The sequence below is a fragment of the Corvus kubaryi genome, unplaced genomic scaffold, assembly GCF_017639235.1.
Source record: "Corvus kubaryi isolate FWS band 111438036 unplaced genomic scaffold, C.kubaryi_AGA036_p1.0 74, whole genome shotgun sequence".
NCBI lineage: Eukaryota > Metazoa > Chordata > Aves > Passeriformes > Corvidae > Corvus > Corvus kubaryi.
In genome coordinates this window covers 5,960,079-5,976,565 of record NW_024582061.1, presented here as the reverse complement: position 1 = coordinate 5,976,565, position 16,487 = coordinate 5,960,079, and the positions used below count along the sequence as shown (strand labels likewise).

At 45.2% G+C, this 16,487-nt stretch overlaps 1 protein-coding gene across 2 annotated transcripts; it reads left to right on the top strand.

The window, feature by feature from the left end:
• Positions 1-3,550: 3,550 nt before the first annotated feature.
• On the top strand, positions 3,551-13,945 carry LOC121675467 (poly(U)-specific endoribonuclease-A-like). Of its 2 annotated transcripts, none has more exons than XM_042050978.1 (7): positions 3,551-3,769; positions 8,827-8,926; positions 10,494-10,605; positions 12,242-12,363; positions 12,448-12,560; positions 12,955-13,108; positions 13,538-13,945. In XM_042050978.1, the coding sequence occupies exons 1-7, from the start codon at positions 3,759-3,761 to the stop codon at positions 13,793-13,795; spliced, it is 870 nt and encodes a 289-aa protein (XP_041906912.1). In that variant the 5' UTR covers positions 3,551-3,758; the 3' UTR covers positions 13,796-13,945. The 2 variants fall into 2 exon arrangements, with proteins under 2 accessions (XP_041906912.1, XP_041906913.1); XM_042050979.1 differs by having other exon boundaries at positions 3,584-3,765.
• Positions 13,946-16,487: the final 2,542 nt, after the last annotated feature.

Below are 16,487 nucleotides of genomic sequence, written 5' to 3'. Positions count from 1 at the left end.
TGCCCGGGGCTGTGTGCCAGGCCCACGCCTTGTGTGACCGCACCGCGCCCCGAGCGCCCCGGTGCGCTCTGTTAACTGCCTAAATAATCACAGACTGCTTGGGGTGTGCAGGGACCTTAAAGGTCATCCAGTTCCACCCCCTGCCAGGGGCAGGGACATCTGCCACTATCCCAGGTGTCTCAGAGCCCCATCCAGCCTGGCCTTGGACACTGCCAGGAATGGGGCAGCCACAGCTTCTACGGGCAACCTGTGCCAGGGCCTCCCCACCCTCACAGGGAACAATTTCTTCCTCATATCCAATCTAAACCTGCTCTCTGTCAGTGTGAAGCCATTCCCCCTTGCCCTGTCACTCCAGGCCCTTGCCAAGAGTCTCTCTCCATCTTTCCTGTGGGCTCCCTTCAGGCACTGCAAGGCCACACTGAGGTCACCCCAAAGCCTTCTCTTCTCCAGGCTGAACAATCCCAGTTCCCTCAGCCTTAAGGATTCATTGATCCGAAAAGAACTGAGCTGTGCAGGAAGATAGGATATTTCAGCCAGGCTCCCTAAAATTTTGGTTTACACCAATGTGTGAAAATTAGTGACTAATAACCCCAATGTATCTTTGTGCTAAATGTGAAACACTTCAAAACTCTTTAATTAATATGTCTTCACATACTGTGTCTTCTCAGTATGTCTTCCATGATTCCTAGACGGTTTCTCCTTACAAAATCAAGAAAGGTGTACGCTTGGCTGTCCTAAAAATAAACATAATAAAAAAGTCCTCCTTTATCCCTTAAGCTCACACAGGGGTACTGAGCCTCTTGTGTGCCCAAGCAGATGTTTTCTTTTAGCCTCTTGGTTTGCTGAGTGTGAAGCTGGCTCATCTGGCTGTGAGAACATATCATAAGTCAGTCATGATTTACTTACTAAACCTGGGAATTAGCACTGGTAAGTGCAAGAATATTAACAGACCAGCCTAATGGTAAGAAGGTTGTGTCACAGTCCAGGTACATACATGTAGCTGCAGGGATGGAATTATTTATTCCTGGCGTTTCTATGACAAGAACATGCCTGGCTCTGTAATCCTCATCGTTTTCTCTTTCAGAATGACAGCTGCTGCACCAGAAACTCCCCAGTAAGTTGTAGGGATTGTAACGCCACTGGCTGGAGAGAAGGACTCCAGGACTGAGAGGTTGAGGCTTAGGAAAAGGGAGATAACCAAGACAGGCACAGGGATCCTGGAGTTTGGTGGGAAACAATCTGGTAGGAGAGGCTCCAACTTGAATATTAATATTTAAGTAAGGGTGGAGACCTCAGTGTCCCTGTGCTCTGCTCTCAGTGAGCTCTGACCTGGATGGGTTCCCACTGACCAACTCAGGCTGTGTCTCCACTGCTTTTCAGTGTGGGTCAGCTTGTGGGGACTTGGCAGCAATAGCCAAAGCTCCCATGGGAATGTCCAGCATCCTCAGTGTCTCATAAACTTCCCTCTTCCCTACATCCACACGCAAAACATGACCCAAAGATCTGCTCTGCCTTTTCCTGGGAAAGGACTGAGTGTACTGTAGATCTGCAGGGTGTTTGTTCCAGCTGGCAGCTTTTACTCAGTCTCCCTGAGCGAGCCTGTCCAGCTGAAACGTGCCCTTTGTGCAGGTTTGAGCCCTGGCTGCATTGGTCTGGAAGCCTGTAAAACTCAGTGTTCTCACTCACACCTCTCTTGATCAACCAAAGAGGTTTAAACTAACTCTGAATCAACCCCTTCTCCCTTCAGGGAAATGTAGGCACCAGACTAGAGGTGACAAACCAACACTTACCTGTTGGCCACCTTGGCTGGAAAAGCAAAATATTTAGGCCAGAAATGTGCAGAGATGCCTACATGCTTTAGAAACATGTTCTATACCCAGGATCTCCTTGATCCTTGACCTTGGCAAAGGTCAGCATCTGATGCTTGAGGTGGTGGTTTTGTCAGGCAGAACATCTTCCACAATTTCTCACCCCACTCCTTTGGAAGTGCTGGTCACGTGTGAGTGAGACAGCACCAAACACTCTCCCTATTCCCTCGTGACAGAAAAAGAGGAACAGAGCAGGGGCAGCCTGGCCTCAGAAACCACATCTGCTGCCCTGTGCAATGGTTTTGACAAAGCACTGGCTGGGCTCTGCTGCAGAGGAAGCCAACCCATGTAGATACTAAGGCTGCTCTCTGCACACTTTTTTTTTTCTGCATTAGACCTGGGGATGACCCAGATTCTGTGCTGATCTAGTTTGCCTCTGATCAGTACTTCGTTTGTGTTGGCAGACATACCCCTGCACCTCTTCAGGAACTTTGCACTTTTCTTAGCTCAGTGTCCAAATCAAAAGACAGAAGTTTTAAAAGAGATTCAAGTACACAGTTGGTTGTGAAATTTCTGGTGATGCTACTGAGTTGTAATTTTATTAAAGATTAACTTAAAACCACTGACTCTAGTGATGATGCTGCTTGTAAGTGAAAATTCCCTTGGCTCCCATCTGGGCTCTTTCTGTTAGTGTGAGTAAAGAAGTTGCAACTTTCTTATGGACAGAATATGCCCACTGGCTTTTGTATTTTAAAGGAAAGCTTAGAAGAAGAGTTCCTGCATTCAGTTGATAAACTGGGGCAGTTGACAAATCCAGGGTAATGGATTTTTGTCATTTACCTTGTTTACCCTGAACTGCAATAAATACTATGCAAAAATGATAAAGAAAATTATTTCTGTTAAAATTAGGGACATGCAAATTTGAGATACTTTCATTTCCCCTACCAGTGTCAAAAGGAAGCTTCACTTTTAAGAGTTTTAAGTGGGCTGCATGTCTTTTTCCCTATGCAATTCTGTGTGTCAGGTGTCTTCATTACCAGGGGTTTTATTTGGCCCTAAATTAATTCTTTGAAGGGGTACATGGACCAGCGGTGCAGAACCATTTGCATGACTGGTAGCTAGCATCAAGCCATTCTGGCTTCTCTCTCTCTCTCTCTCTTCCTATATCTATAGTTTAGACCTAAGGCTATGCTTTTCGGAAATTAATTATTATGAAGAAGAAAATGCTACAAGTACCAACCAAAACCCAATAAACTTTAAACCATCTGAAGGTTGATTTAGCCACATAATGAATGCAAGCTTCCCAGGACAGGCACTGGAGTGGGTACCTGCACCTACCAGCACCTGTCACCACTTGCTTCCAGTGGCACATGCAAAGTTCTGCCTTTCAAAAACGTTTCCTTGCTATAACACCTCCTAATATTCACAAGATCCCATTTAGCAGTTTCAGCTGTAAATAAAGAAGCATTTGTTGGGGGTTTTTTCTTCCCCGCCTTTGATCTCAGTTTAATTATCATCTTCCCTTCTACTGTCAAATAATCACTAGATACAGAATAACACTAGAATGTCCCGTCTATCACAAGGCTTTCAGGCTTGCAGTGCTTTTTTCTGGGCTCAAACGTCATCCAGAGATGTAAAATCTGTATGGCAAATAATCCAAGATGCAAGATAAAGTGAGGCAACAGCTTGCTACAGATACCTCTGACTTCCTGGTGTGAGTGTTCCTGCGCGGAGAGAGGCGTGAGTTGTGGTGTTGTCCTTAGACTGTTGTGGGAACTGGCACCTCCTGCTTCTCCTGTGCCTTCCTGTCAGGCTGAGTGACAGTCCTCAGCGGGCAAGAGGGTGTAAGAGGAGCACAGCTCTGTGCCTTGGACTACGGGAGGATTGCTGAGCTTCTGGCTGCCTTCTCCCTGCTCAGAGTATTTGCCAAGAGAAAAACTTCTTCCTGGCATGGCAAGTGGGTAAGAGACAATCATACTAATTCTCCTCTAACAGGAAGGGTAGTGGGGGTGGGATAGATTTGTCTGTAAAAGGGTGAATATTACATGACATGGCACACAGCAAGAACCCTGGTCCTCCTTCTGTTCTGTTTTACTGACTCACTGCTGTGTTTCACAGTGTAAAACATCACTGAGGCTACTGAACCATTAGCTTAAAATAAAGGCGATGCTAAAATCAGACTGTGCTTAAACATAGCTGGTAACTTAGAATCAGTTCTTCAAACATCAGCTGCCTGCCCAGGACCTTGACAGATTGTTCCACTCTTATGTTTGCCCCTTGACATTGCCTTTTCCTTTCCATGTACAAAACCTGCCATATTTATCCTTTGGTATTTCAAATACCAGCTTTAAATGAAAAAATAAAAAAATCACTGGACTCAAATAGAAGACATAGATACTGGCATAAGATGAAAATCTAAAGAATTGTTTCTATCTTCTGTTAGCCATAAAAGCTGTTGCATATATTTCCTTTTCTTCTCTATGTAAAGATTAAAGGCTCTATAAAATTGCATGTTGTTGAAAGGATCTTGGAAGGTAAATTTGCTTTGGAGAAGGTGTTCAATCAAACCTTTGCAGGGCTTCATGTGACCCATTTGCAATACATGTTTTTCTTGCTCTGACACTGTTGACTTGCACACATTATTTGCCACTGACCTTTAATTCTCTTCATGTCATGAGTCATTTCTGATTTATTGCAATAAAGTCTTCTTCTTGGAGCATTGTTTTGGGTAGAATGAAGAATAAAATGAAGATGTTAGATTCTTTTGCTCTAACCACACTGCTGGTGCATCAGTAACTCTTGCAAAGAGCCTCTCCCAAGTTTTCTCAGCTCTTAAAAGTGCAGACTGAGTGTGGTTACTGGTGTGGTGCTTTGCTCACATAAGCACATCCAAGCAAGGTTCCAACTGGACAAAATCCAATTGGCCAGACTTCTTGCACAGAAATAATTAATTCTATGTGAAAGCATAAATTTAACAACTCAGAACTTTCACCATAGGGAGGCGATTGAGAATTGATGATAAACATCTCTGTGTTTGAGCCAGCCATGCCATTGTGTTGAAAAGCAGGGAGTAAATATGCAATACCCTTTTCCAGGAAAACCTTACCTACTTGCTGGTGTGTCATGGATTTGCATGAAGGTGTTGGGCATCTTCTCATTGAAGTTGTCTCACCTTGTATGTGTAAGCTAAGTTTATGGCCCTTTTTAAAGAAATACCATCCAGAAAGAGTTTTTACAAGATGACTGTATAGGTTGCTAGACAAGTTTTTTTGCTTTGGCAAGGGTATATTTTTTTAAATCTTCATTTACAGCATAAACAGGTGCTCTCTCTGTTTGGAAACTAAAGGGACAACAAAAAGGAGAGGAAAACTTCATTATGACATTGTGGTAGCACCTAACAGAGATAAAGGAGAGTAAAGGCTTTTATTTTGTAAAATGTAGTGATTTCAGTTTTGGGACAAGTTTCCTGAATGCAGGAATACATTTAGTAAAAGAATATTTATTAAACAAAAACGGGGATTGAAATCTCTAGGTATATGCTTGCTGTAACCCTCTCCTGAGTAGACACCTCGAGCTTATGTGATATTCCATAATATTTCTAAAGGAGGAAAGGTCAAACAGAGCCCTACAGTGCTTTATAAACACAGGACAAATCTGCCAAGAGCAGACTGAGAACAAGCAGTGGGTATTAAAGGGATGACAGATCTCTCCTAGATAGGTGACTTTCACCAAAATACACACATACGAAAATATACGTATATAAAATACTGTATCTGTGGAACAAAATATTATAATAAAACCCAGCTGACACCCTCCCTAATGTTCCACATACCTTGGATGTTCAGCAGGCAGCAGACTCCTCTCCACCACCAGTAGTTCCTTCCAAAGTAAAAACTCTATTAAACATAATATGATGGTTCTCAAACAGACGGGATAAGCTGATGCAGAGGAGGAGACAGCAAGAAGGTCCAGAATCCAGGACAAAAGTGATCCAATAAAATTAGAGCAGTCCAAGGTAAAGGCTTGAAGTTTGAAAAACATCTCTGGTACTGTTCTGTGAACTCACCAGTCCTGTCCTTGGGCCTTCAGCTGAGCTGCTGAGGTGAGCAGTTTTCTGTTTGGTGGTGGTTTGTAAGCTCTTTTGAGAAGGGCTTGCTCTTCTTAAGAATCTGGAAAGAATATGGAAGTATGGCTGGAAATAAATAAAACTGCTGCTGCTGGTGGCTTCTGAGGCAGCTCCTTGGGACATTGAGCAGGGGCCTTGTTTGGGCAGCCCAGCCAGTGTTGATAATGTGATGCCACAAGCACCACTTACTCTACAAGCAGAGCCTGGCGTTTGGGCGGGGGCTGAATGAAGCTCCTCTGTGACAGCCTCCTTCTTCTCCACTGCGAGATCCATGCAAGTACGTGTTCCAAGCACAAATCTTCCTTCATATTCCTGTATAACCCTGACAATGAACATATCCTTTGGCTCCTATACGCTAGAAATTTTAGCCTTTTTCCTTTTTTCAGGTATTGACACCTGTTCAAGCCCAGTTAAAAGTTCAAGTGATCGTGTAGATTTCCAATCCACAACTATCCCAAAGTACCAGAGAACCCGAGGGAAAATGCACTGTCAGTGCCTCCAGCGTAGCTAAGGAACACAGCAGCTCAGATCTGTGGTTACAGGTGGACTGAGGCGTGGCAGCTGCAGTAGTTACGGTTATCTGCCCTGCCTTTGTGCCTTTGCCACAATCTTTGTTTGCTCTTTCTGCTAGAGAGCATGGAATTTGCCACTGGCAAGAGGATGCAGTGAGTTATCTCCGTCCTGGCCAGAACAGAAGGAGAAGATTAACACTAATCAGAGGTTCAGAGCTGGGCTTGAAGGTGCCTTGGTTCAGTCTGGGAGAACCAGTTGGTAAAATCATGGCAAGTTGCCCCAAGAGCTATTTTAAAGAAATGCCAATTCTTGACAGACTTCTGTACTTTTCTTCTTCTCTGGAAAACATTTCTTTTGGAGAAGAATTCAAAATTATCAAGTGGTTCTTCTCTGGGCTTTGATTCATGTGCTGGTTTGTAACTGATTGATCCCACTGTCAGTCATTTAAAGATTAATCCACTTCTTTTTTTCTCCCCTCCATCTTCTTGATCTCCTCTTAGTGTGGACATAATGTACTTGAACTGGAGCTACCTCTGAGTGCTTCATCACAATAACAACCCGTTGTGGTTTGACACTGGCCAAATGCCAGGCACCGACAAAAGCCGCTCCCTCACTCTCCCCTGCCACAGCTGGGCAGAGGAGAGAAACAAATTAATGAAGGGTTCATGAGTTGAGATAAGGACCATGAGAAAACACTCCAAGGGCAAAACAGGCTCAACTTAGAAGTACAAAGTAAACTTATTACTAAAAAAAAAATCAGAGGAGGATAATGAGAAGTAAAATAAGCCCTTAAAAACATCTTTTTCCCCCCAACCCCTCCCTCCTTCCCACTGACAGCGCAGGGAGACAGGGCATGGGGGTTTTGGTCAGTTTGTCACCCGAGATCTTCTTCTGCTGTGCAGGGAGAGCAGTCTTCCCCTGTGCACAAGACTGTGGGGTCCCTCCCACAGGAGACAGTTCCCCGTGAACTTCTCCAGCGTGGCTCCAAATCTCACGAGCAGCAGTTCTCCCCAGACTGCTGCAACATGAATTCCTCCCACAGGCACACAGTCCTCCCAAAACTGCTGCAGCATGGGTCACTCTTCCACAGGGTGCAGTCCTCCAAGGACAGGCTGCTCCAGCCTGGAAGCAGGGCCCTCTCTCTCCACTGGGTCTCCCACTGGATCACAGCCTCCTCCAGGCATCCACCCACCCTGGCATGGGCACCTTCCCTATGGGCTGCGGGTGGATCTCTGCATCCCCCATGGATCCCCACAGGCTGCAGGGGCACAGCTGCTTCACCATGGTCTTCACCATGGCCTGCAGAGGCACCTTGGCTCTGGCACCTGGAGCACCTCCTGCCCCTCCTTCTGCACTGACCTTGGTGTCTCCATGTTGTTTTCCTCATGTGTTCTCACCTCCTCCTCTTCTCTGGCTAGGAAAAACTGTGCCCAGTTTGTGTTGATTTTCTTTTTAAATATGTTTTCACAGAGGCATTACCAACCTCTCTAATTGGCCCAGCCTTGGCCAGCAGCATGTCCATCTTCAGAGCCATCAGTGATTGGCTCTGCTGGACATGGTGGAAGCTTCTAGCATCTTCTCACATAAGCCACCTCCGTGGACCTGCCCGCTACCAAAAACAAGGCCATGCAAAACCAAGACACAACCCTTCTTAAATCTTGTTGATAGACAAATGGACAGACTTCTGAAAACTGTACACTATTATGCAGGAAAAGACTCCATTAAAAATAAGGGAAGGAGAAGCTTGGGTAGGTCTGTATGTGCATCAGAGATCAGTGCATGAGGGATTTTTATTGTATGCAGACCTGGTGTTTAGAGCCTTACTCACCCTTTGTCACCACTACCTTTATGCTGGGATAATCACATGGCAAAGGAAAACATTCTCTGTGGAATCTTGCTTGAAGGAAAAAGGGTAGGAAGAGTTTATATGGTTGCTGCTAGAAAAGCATCATAGAGAAAATTCTGTGCTTCCTGTTCAGTTGGTAGTGTTGCAGCATGCTAGCAACAATCTCTTGCTTGCCTCTGATTTGTGCACAGAATCCTCAAGAATGAAAAAGTACCATCTTCCTTTTTGTTTTGGTGCATGGAAAACCGCAGGAAGACTTACCAACAAAACTTTGTTGAAATAGATTCTGACATAACCTTAGGGAAGGCTCAGGTTTCCTTACATGTTGCCTGCATTCTTTGAAAAGGAATGTGGACCATAAGCATTGGGGTTTTTCCAGCAGCAGTGACAGGAAGGTGTGGGGAGAAAGAGAAACTTAATGACAAGCTGATATCCTGAACATGGAGTGGCATTAGAAGACTCTAGAAGTGACTTGCAGAAATAACAGCATGTGCCCTTTTTTAACACATATATTCCTCTGTATTTCTTGACAGGAAGGCCTTAAATCATGAACTTTCTAAGCTTTTCAATGAGATGTGGGATGTAGATGTTCACCGCCTTAGGCCTGGGGAAGACTACACAATTGATGTGCAGGTAACCAGTTGCTTAGTCAGGATTACGGGTGGTGCGGTGCTGCAGCAAAAGTGCCTTTTGCTAAAGGAGTTGCCTGTCCTTTGTTGTGTCCAGTGAGGAAAGCATCCCTTAGGAGAGGGAACGGTGCAGAGATCACAAATGTTTCACACTTACCTGGAGCTTGGTTACAAGTGGAGTCTCTCAGGTGTTTGTCTTGGGCCCTGTAATATTTCATATCTCTATCTGTGAGCTGGAGGAGGAACCAGCATGCGACCCTTCCAGTTTTACAGATGACAGCAAACTGTGGTGAGGAAGTCGATATGCTCAGGTGTATGGCTTCTCTCCCACTGGACACAGGAGGCTGGAGGAACAGGCTAAGGAAGGAACATCATGAAATTCAACAACAACAAAGGAACAGGATGCCTAGAGAAGCTGTGAAATCCCCATCTCTGGAGGTTTTCAAGAGCCAACAAGATGACACCCTGAGAAACAGAGTTTCTTTAACTTTAAGACACTTTAAGCAGCACTAGAGATGTCCTGTTCCACCCTGGGTGTTTCAGTGTGTGAATGACAACTTGTGTGTGTGGTCTGGGTGACTTGCAGCAAGGGAGAAAGGGAGAAAGGGAGAAAGGGAGAAAGGGAGAAAGGGAGAAAGGGAGAAAGGTCGCAAGTCATTCTTAGGGGAATAAGGGAGGAATTTGAGAAATTCCTGGGTTTCTCTGGGAGAGCGGGGAGTAGCACAGAGGGGTGGGTGAAGAAGACTTCAGGACTTGCTTCCAGTCCCAGGGAACTGTGAGGGAGGAGTGAGAGATTTGATAAGCAGCCATTCACTCCTTGCTAGCTCAGTGCAGTGCAAACACGACCGTGTGTTTTGACCACAAATTGCAACAGGCCAGAATATTTACAATCCAGTTTTGTCCTCACACAAGAACTCACTTTATTCTGATGTTACTCCAACACTTTATTCCAGTTTTGCTTCATATTATAACAGAAAATTTTCTGTTGCTGATAAACTCAAAATAGTGGTACCTACCTCAAGCCAAAATGGACTTGGGAAAAACTTCTCCCATATGGTTTCTCCATTTGTCAGAACAAGGATCTAGGTACCCCTTGCCTGTGTTAACAAGCTGCTATTCATCTTCTGTCTTCTTTCCTTGAGAATGCCACTTATGAAATAGAAATTTGAAAATTATCAGGAAAGCCTCCTTACAACTGCAGAGACAGAAGGTACCCAAATCTCCTTTTAATTTATTTGTGATGGGAGGAAGCCCTTGCTCTACATCACTTCTGTTTACCATTTGTGATGTATAATAGCACAGCTGGTTACTGAGCAGAACAGAACTATCACATGGACCATCACAATCATCTGTGTCAACAGAGAAATTTCAGGCTCTTACAGTGCCAGAGATTGTCTTTTTTCTTTATGCTGGCAGTTCTGTAATGTCTTCTCTTGTTTCATAGGAAGACAATTCCTAGCAAAGAATCCTGATAGCATTATGGGGTTTGGTTTGATTATTACAAAGGCAGGCACTATCTCCTCTAAGGACATCTTACTCCTTACATTGTTTTCCTCTGGTGTTCTTCCTAGGGAAAAGCAGGCCCAGCACAGCAAGGTGACGGTGCTGTCCAGGACAACGCAGCCAGACATCTCTTTCACAATGTAAATGAAGAACGCCTGAAGAGCATAAAAACTTTTGCAAGTGAGACCTGTTCTTTTGTTAATGGTGGATGTGATATAAAAAAATCTGTGCTGGTTTTGATATGTTTGCCTAAAATATAACACTGTATATTCTTCAGATGGTGGTGAGGATCATCAGGCTGTAGGTCATTTGAAGGGAGTTTTCGTAACAGTTGCATGGAGGGTACCTGTACCTGAGCCTCAGGAGGAACATCCTTTTGTTCCTTAGGCAAAATCTGAATTCTCTGGCTCTTCCACTACAAAGTAAAAGGGATGAGACACTTACCACAAGCTCGAGAAGTGGCCCATGGGAATCTCACAGGGATTTAGCAAGACCAAGTGCTGGTGCGCACTAGGGTCAGGACAACCCCTGGGATCAATCCAGGCTGGGGATGAGCAGAGGGAGCAGCCCTGGCAGAAGGACTTGGGGGTGCTGTGGGTGAGAGCTGGCCCTGCCCCGGCCATGTGCGCTGGGACAGAACCCCCTGAGCTGGGCTGAGCCCCAGCATGGGCAGCAGGGGAGGGGGGAATTCTGCCCCTCTGCCCCACTCTGCTGAGACCCCCCTGCAGGGCTGCATCCAGCCCTGGGATCCAGCACAGGAAGGACAGGGAGCTGCTGGAGCCAGTCCAGAGCAGGGACACCAAGGGGAGCAGAGGAATGGAGCAGCTCTGCTGTGAGGAAAGGCTGAGGGAACTGGGATTGTTCAGCCTGGAGAAGGGAAGGCTTTGGGGTGACCTCATTGTGGCCTTGCAGTGCCTGAAGGGAGCCCACAGGAAAGATGGAGAGAGATTCTTTACAAGGGTGACAGGACAAGGGGGAATGGCTTCAAACTGACAGAGAGTAGGTTAAGATTAGAATTTAGAAAGAAATCCTTTCCTGTGAGGGCAGTTGAGACACAGTAATGAACAGTTTGTCCAGAGAAGCTGTGGCTGCCCCATCCCTGGCTGTGTCCGAGGCCAGGCTGGCTAGGGCTCTGAGACACCTGGGATAGTGGAAGGTGTCCCTGGCAGGGAGGGACCTCCCATGGCAGGGAGGTTGGAACTGGATGATCTTTAAAGTCTCTTCCAACCCAAACCCTTCTATGATTCTATGTATTGAAAAAGACGCCAAATTAATCTTTACTCCTTTACTCACAGCTTCTAAGCCCTTCTAGATAGTACTAGACCCATAGCTAGTTCTTGCATTTCTGTTGGGGGCTATACTTCAGCCAAGTCTATGAATGTATGTTTCCTTCCCTAATTTTTCTCAAGCTCAAGACATCTCGTATAGGTTTATGCTCTATTATTTCTCTGCTGAAATAATGCCCACAAAACCTTGTGCCAGCATAGCTCAAGGTCCTAAGCCTGTGTCTGTAATTGTGGTGGTCAGATATGATTTGTTTTGGTAGAAGGTAATTATTACTTCATCACTCAGCTCCGTAAGAAAGCTCAGTAGCTCTTTATCTTTAAAAAGATCTTTAAAAAGTACAGCAATGATCTGGCCTTGAGTCACCTTGAGGCCTACACCTAACAGTGTACCTGGGAGTGGAATCTGACATATAAAGGAATGACTTTCTCTAAGGGCTGTCAAGGCATATTCTATGGTGACTTTTTATGATGGCACTCTAATGCCTGGATCAGGCATATAAGCAGACTGAAAGTTTCTCTTTTTTCTGCAGCCTTTATTTCCTTATTGGACAACTATGAGACATCAACTGGTGTAGCAGAAGTAGTGACTCCAGAAGAAATAGCTGAAAACAATTGTTTCCTTGATGCGATCTTAGCGACAGAGGTCACGAGAGTGAGTAACACAGATCTTTTTTGTTGCTGAAAACACTGAATTAAAAACTAAACTGTGTATGTATCTTGGTTTTCTATCCTTCAGCTAGCTCATGACTATCTGCTGAAAAAAAATCTAGCAAAGCCAAACCTTGCTGATTTCAAGCATCAGCTTTATGACATCTGGTTCCAGCTCTATGCCAGGAAAGAGGGAGACAGGTATGTTTGATGGGTATGGGCACTGAAAATCTCTGTGCTATTCCGATTTAGGTAAATGTAAGCCCAAGTGCCATGTTACACATAGAACTGGAAGAATGCTTCACACTGACAGAGAGCAGGTTTAGATTGGATATGAGGAAGAAATTGTTCCCTGTGAGGGTGCTGAGGCCCTGTTGTATGTTGCCCAGAGAAGCTGTGGCTGCCCCATCCCTGGCAGTGTCCAAGGCCAGGTTGGATGGGGCTCTGAGACACCTGGGATAGTGGAAGGTGTCCCTGCTTTGGCAGGAGGTTGGAACGAGATGAGCTTTAACATCCCTTCCAACCCAAACCATTCAATGGCTCTATGAAACATATTAAAGACCTATGTATTTTGTTTTTTTCTTTTTCATTATAGACCTGATTCTTGTGGTTTTGAACATGTTTTTGTTGGAGAAACAAGGCGTGGTAAAGAGATCTTAGGTTTGCACAACTGGGTGCAATTTTACCTTCAGGAAAAGCACAACCAGATTGATTATAAGGGATACGTGGCTCGGAAGAACAAAACTAGGGTAAGAACAAGCTGCTGGGGGCCTTTGCAAGACAAATGGATCCAGAGATAGAAGTGTAATGGAACAGGTGTAATGATGCAATCATAGCCTCAGAGTTTTGAACAGTAATAAGTATATACAGTATATAACTGTATATAAGCAGAATGACTACTAACATGCTTTCCAGCTTCTTTTTTTTTTTTTTTGCAAAAACTGTTTTAAAAAGAAGTGCTGGTGTTTACAGAACTGCAACACTGCTGAGGCTTAGTTGGGATAAATGGTCATGTATGCTCCAGGGGTCAGGGAAAAGACTGTGCTCCAGCTATAGCACCCAGGCACACAAAGGATGACTGAATCTTACAAAGCTCTCAAAAATCTGGAATCAGAATTTCTATCTGTCCAGTCACAGCTGTGTTGGAGATTATTCTGTTGTTTCATTTATGCTTTCAGCCTGACAAAGATGACCAAGTTTTGAGCATCCAGTTCAGCTGGAAGGGCTCAGTCAAGCCAATTGGAAGCACCTTTGTTGGTGTCAGCCCAGAGTTTGAATTTGCCCTTTACACAGTCATTTTCCTGCTGTCTGAAGAAAGAGTCACACGTGAAACAGTGAAGATAGATGAGTATGAGCTACAGATGGTTGTCTGGCGCCATGGTAACCACATTGGAACAGCATACCCAGTACTGCTCAGCACCACTAGTGAAGACTAGTAGAGTGAGCAGGAACCATTTCTTTTTAAATCAGGGGAAAGGAGGAGTGGTGGAGAGAGGAGGAATGGATGGGGGGTGGACAGGGCCAGACAGCAAAGTTAATATGTTGTTTTATACAACTCATTTCAAGTAAAAATTGATGACTCTGTCTCTTTTGGTCTGCAATGGAGTGTTTAATCAGTAGTGTTCTGTGACACTGTCTGAGAAACCATGAAACATACTCCTGCTCACATTAAATTTATATCTAACTTACATCAGTCTTCCCTCGTGCATGGTAGCACTGTACTTTTCCGCAAATAATGACATTTAGGAAAAGGTTGTATTAAAACTGATATACATATTTCTCTTATTTGTTAGTCACTGCATATCTAAAAGAGCAATAACCACACATTGCTTACACTTTACCTTCCAGACAGAAGCTTTAATTTGGCACAGGCAGAACCCCAGGATGTTTTAGTCTCCTCTCCTCATTTCATAAGAGGTTAATTTCAAATGCATTATTACCATACAATGACCTGGACACACAGGGAACATATTCAGATGGGGAGATGGTCATCAGATCCACAGCAGGCCTTAAAATGTATTCTGCTTCTTAACACAATTTTCATATACTCCCCCTGTATTCCTGAAACACCTGGATGACAACTTCATGGTACAGGTACTAAGAGAGCTGACTCGGAAAGATGCCCTCCTTGCTAGTCAACAGAGAGGATCTTGTGATCCTCTTAGTGGAGATTGGTGGCTGTCTTGGCCACAGTGACCATGAAGCCACTGAGTTTAAAATCTCTGGTGACAGAGGGAAAAGCACCAGCAAAACTTCAACCCTGGACATGGGAAGAGCAGACTTCAGGCTGCTCAGGGAACCAGTAAATAAAGTCCCCTGGGAAAATGCTTTTGAAGGTCCTGGGGTTGATCAGTGCTGATCACTTTTTAAGCACCATCTCCTGAGAGCACAGGAGTTGGCAATTCCTAAAAATCATACGTCAAGCAGGTGAGGTGGAAGGCTACCTTGGCTGAACAGGAATCTTCTTTTGGAGATAAAGTGAAAAAGGAAGGTGTATGCCCACTGGAAGCAAGGTCAGGTGATGTGGAAGGAATACGGAGATGCTGCTCACCACTGTAGGGGGAGAATTCATGTGGCCAAAGTTCCATTGCAATTGAAGCCACCAGAAATGTGGGGGACAATAAAAAGAGGGGTTTTAAAATACATTAATGGCAAAAGGCAGTGCTGAAATGACAACAGCCCATTACAGGATGAGGATGGTCACCTCACAACCAGGGCCATGGACAAGGTAGAGATGTTTAATGCTTTCTTTGCCTCTATCTTCAACACTGATGATGGATTAAGGAGGTCCCAGCACCCTGGGCTAGAGGACTGTGACTGTGAGAATGATAAACTCTGAGTTAACCCTGAAGGTGTGAGGGATCTGCAGCTCCAGATAGATCCCTGTAAGTCTTTGGGGTGTGAGGGGATTAATCTGAGAATACATAAAGAGCTGGCTGATGTCATCACGAGGCATCTCTTGATGATTTTTGAAAAGTCGTGGGAATTTGAAGAGGTCCCAGTTTTCAAAGAGGGCAAGAAGGATAACCCTGGAAGCTACAGGGCTATCAGTCTCACTCCAGTGCCTGGTAAAATTATGAAGATGATGATGATTATTCTGGGAAGTATTGAAAAACACCTGAAGGACAACACAGTCATTGGTCACAGCCAGCACAGCTTTATGAGAGGAAAATCATGCTTATCAAAACTAATTTCTTTTCATACTAAGGTAACCCGCCCATCTGATCAAGAAATGTCAGTAGATGTAATCTTTTTGGATTTCAGTAAAGCTTTGGATATCATCTATCTCAGTGTGCAGCCCGCAGCTGGATAAACACATCGTGTGATGGGTGAGCAACTTGCTCACAGGTCAAGCACAAAAAGTGACAGTAACCGGGGTGACATCAGACTGGCGGCCTGTCACCTGTGGGGTTCCACAGGGCACCATCTTAGGCCCAGTTCTCTTAAAAATCCTCATAAACAGCTTGAATGCAGGACTGGAAGGGATACTAAGTAAGCTTGCAGATGATACAAAACTGGGAGGAGCTGTTGATTCCCTGGAGGGCAAAAAGGCCCTGCAGAGAGCCTTGGAAAAATGACAGGGCTGGGCAATCACCAACTGTGTAAAGTTTAACAAAGATAAGGGCTGGGTTCTGCACCTGGGATGGGACAGCCCTGGATGTACAGACAGACTGGGGAATGAGGGGCTGGAGAGCAGTGCTGTGGAAAGGGTCCTGAGGGTCCTGGTCAGTGGCCAGCTGGACATGAGTCACCAGTGGCCTGGAGCCAGGAGGGACATCCCTGTCCTGGGGGCACCAGGCCCAGCATCGCTGGCCAGGCCAGGGAGGGAATGTCCTGCTCTGCTCTGGGCTGGGGCAGTCTCACCTCGAATATTGTGTGTGGTTTTGAGTACCACAATACAAGAAAGATCTAAAGCTGTTAGAGAGTGTCCAAAGAAGGGATATGAAGATGGTGAAGGGCCTGGAGGGGAAGCCACACGAGGAGCAGCTGAGGGCACTGGGTCTGTTCAGCTGGAGAGGAGGAGGCTGAGGTCAGAGCTCACAGCAGTTCTGCAGCTTCCTCACCTGGGGAAGAGGAGGGGCAGGCCCTGATCTCTGCTCTGTGTGACCAGGGACAGGACCTGAGGGA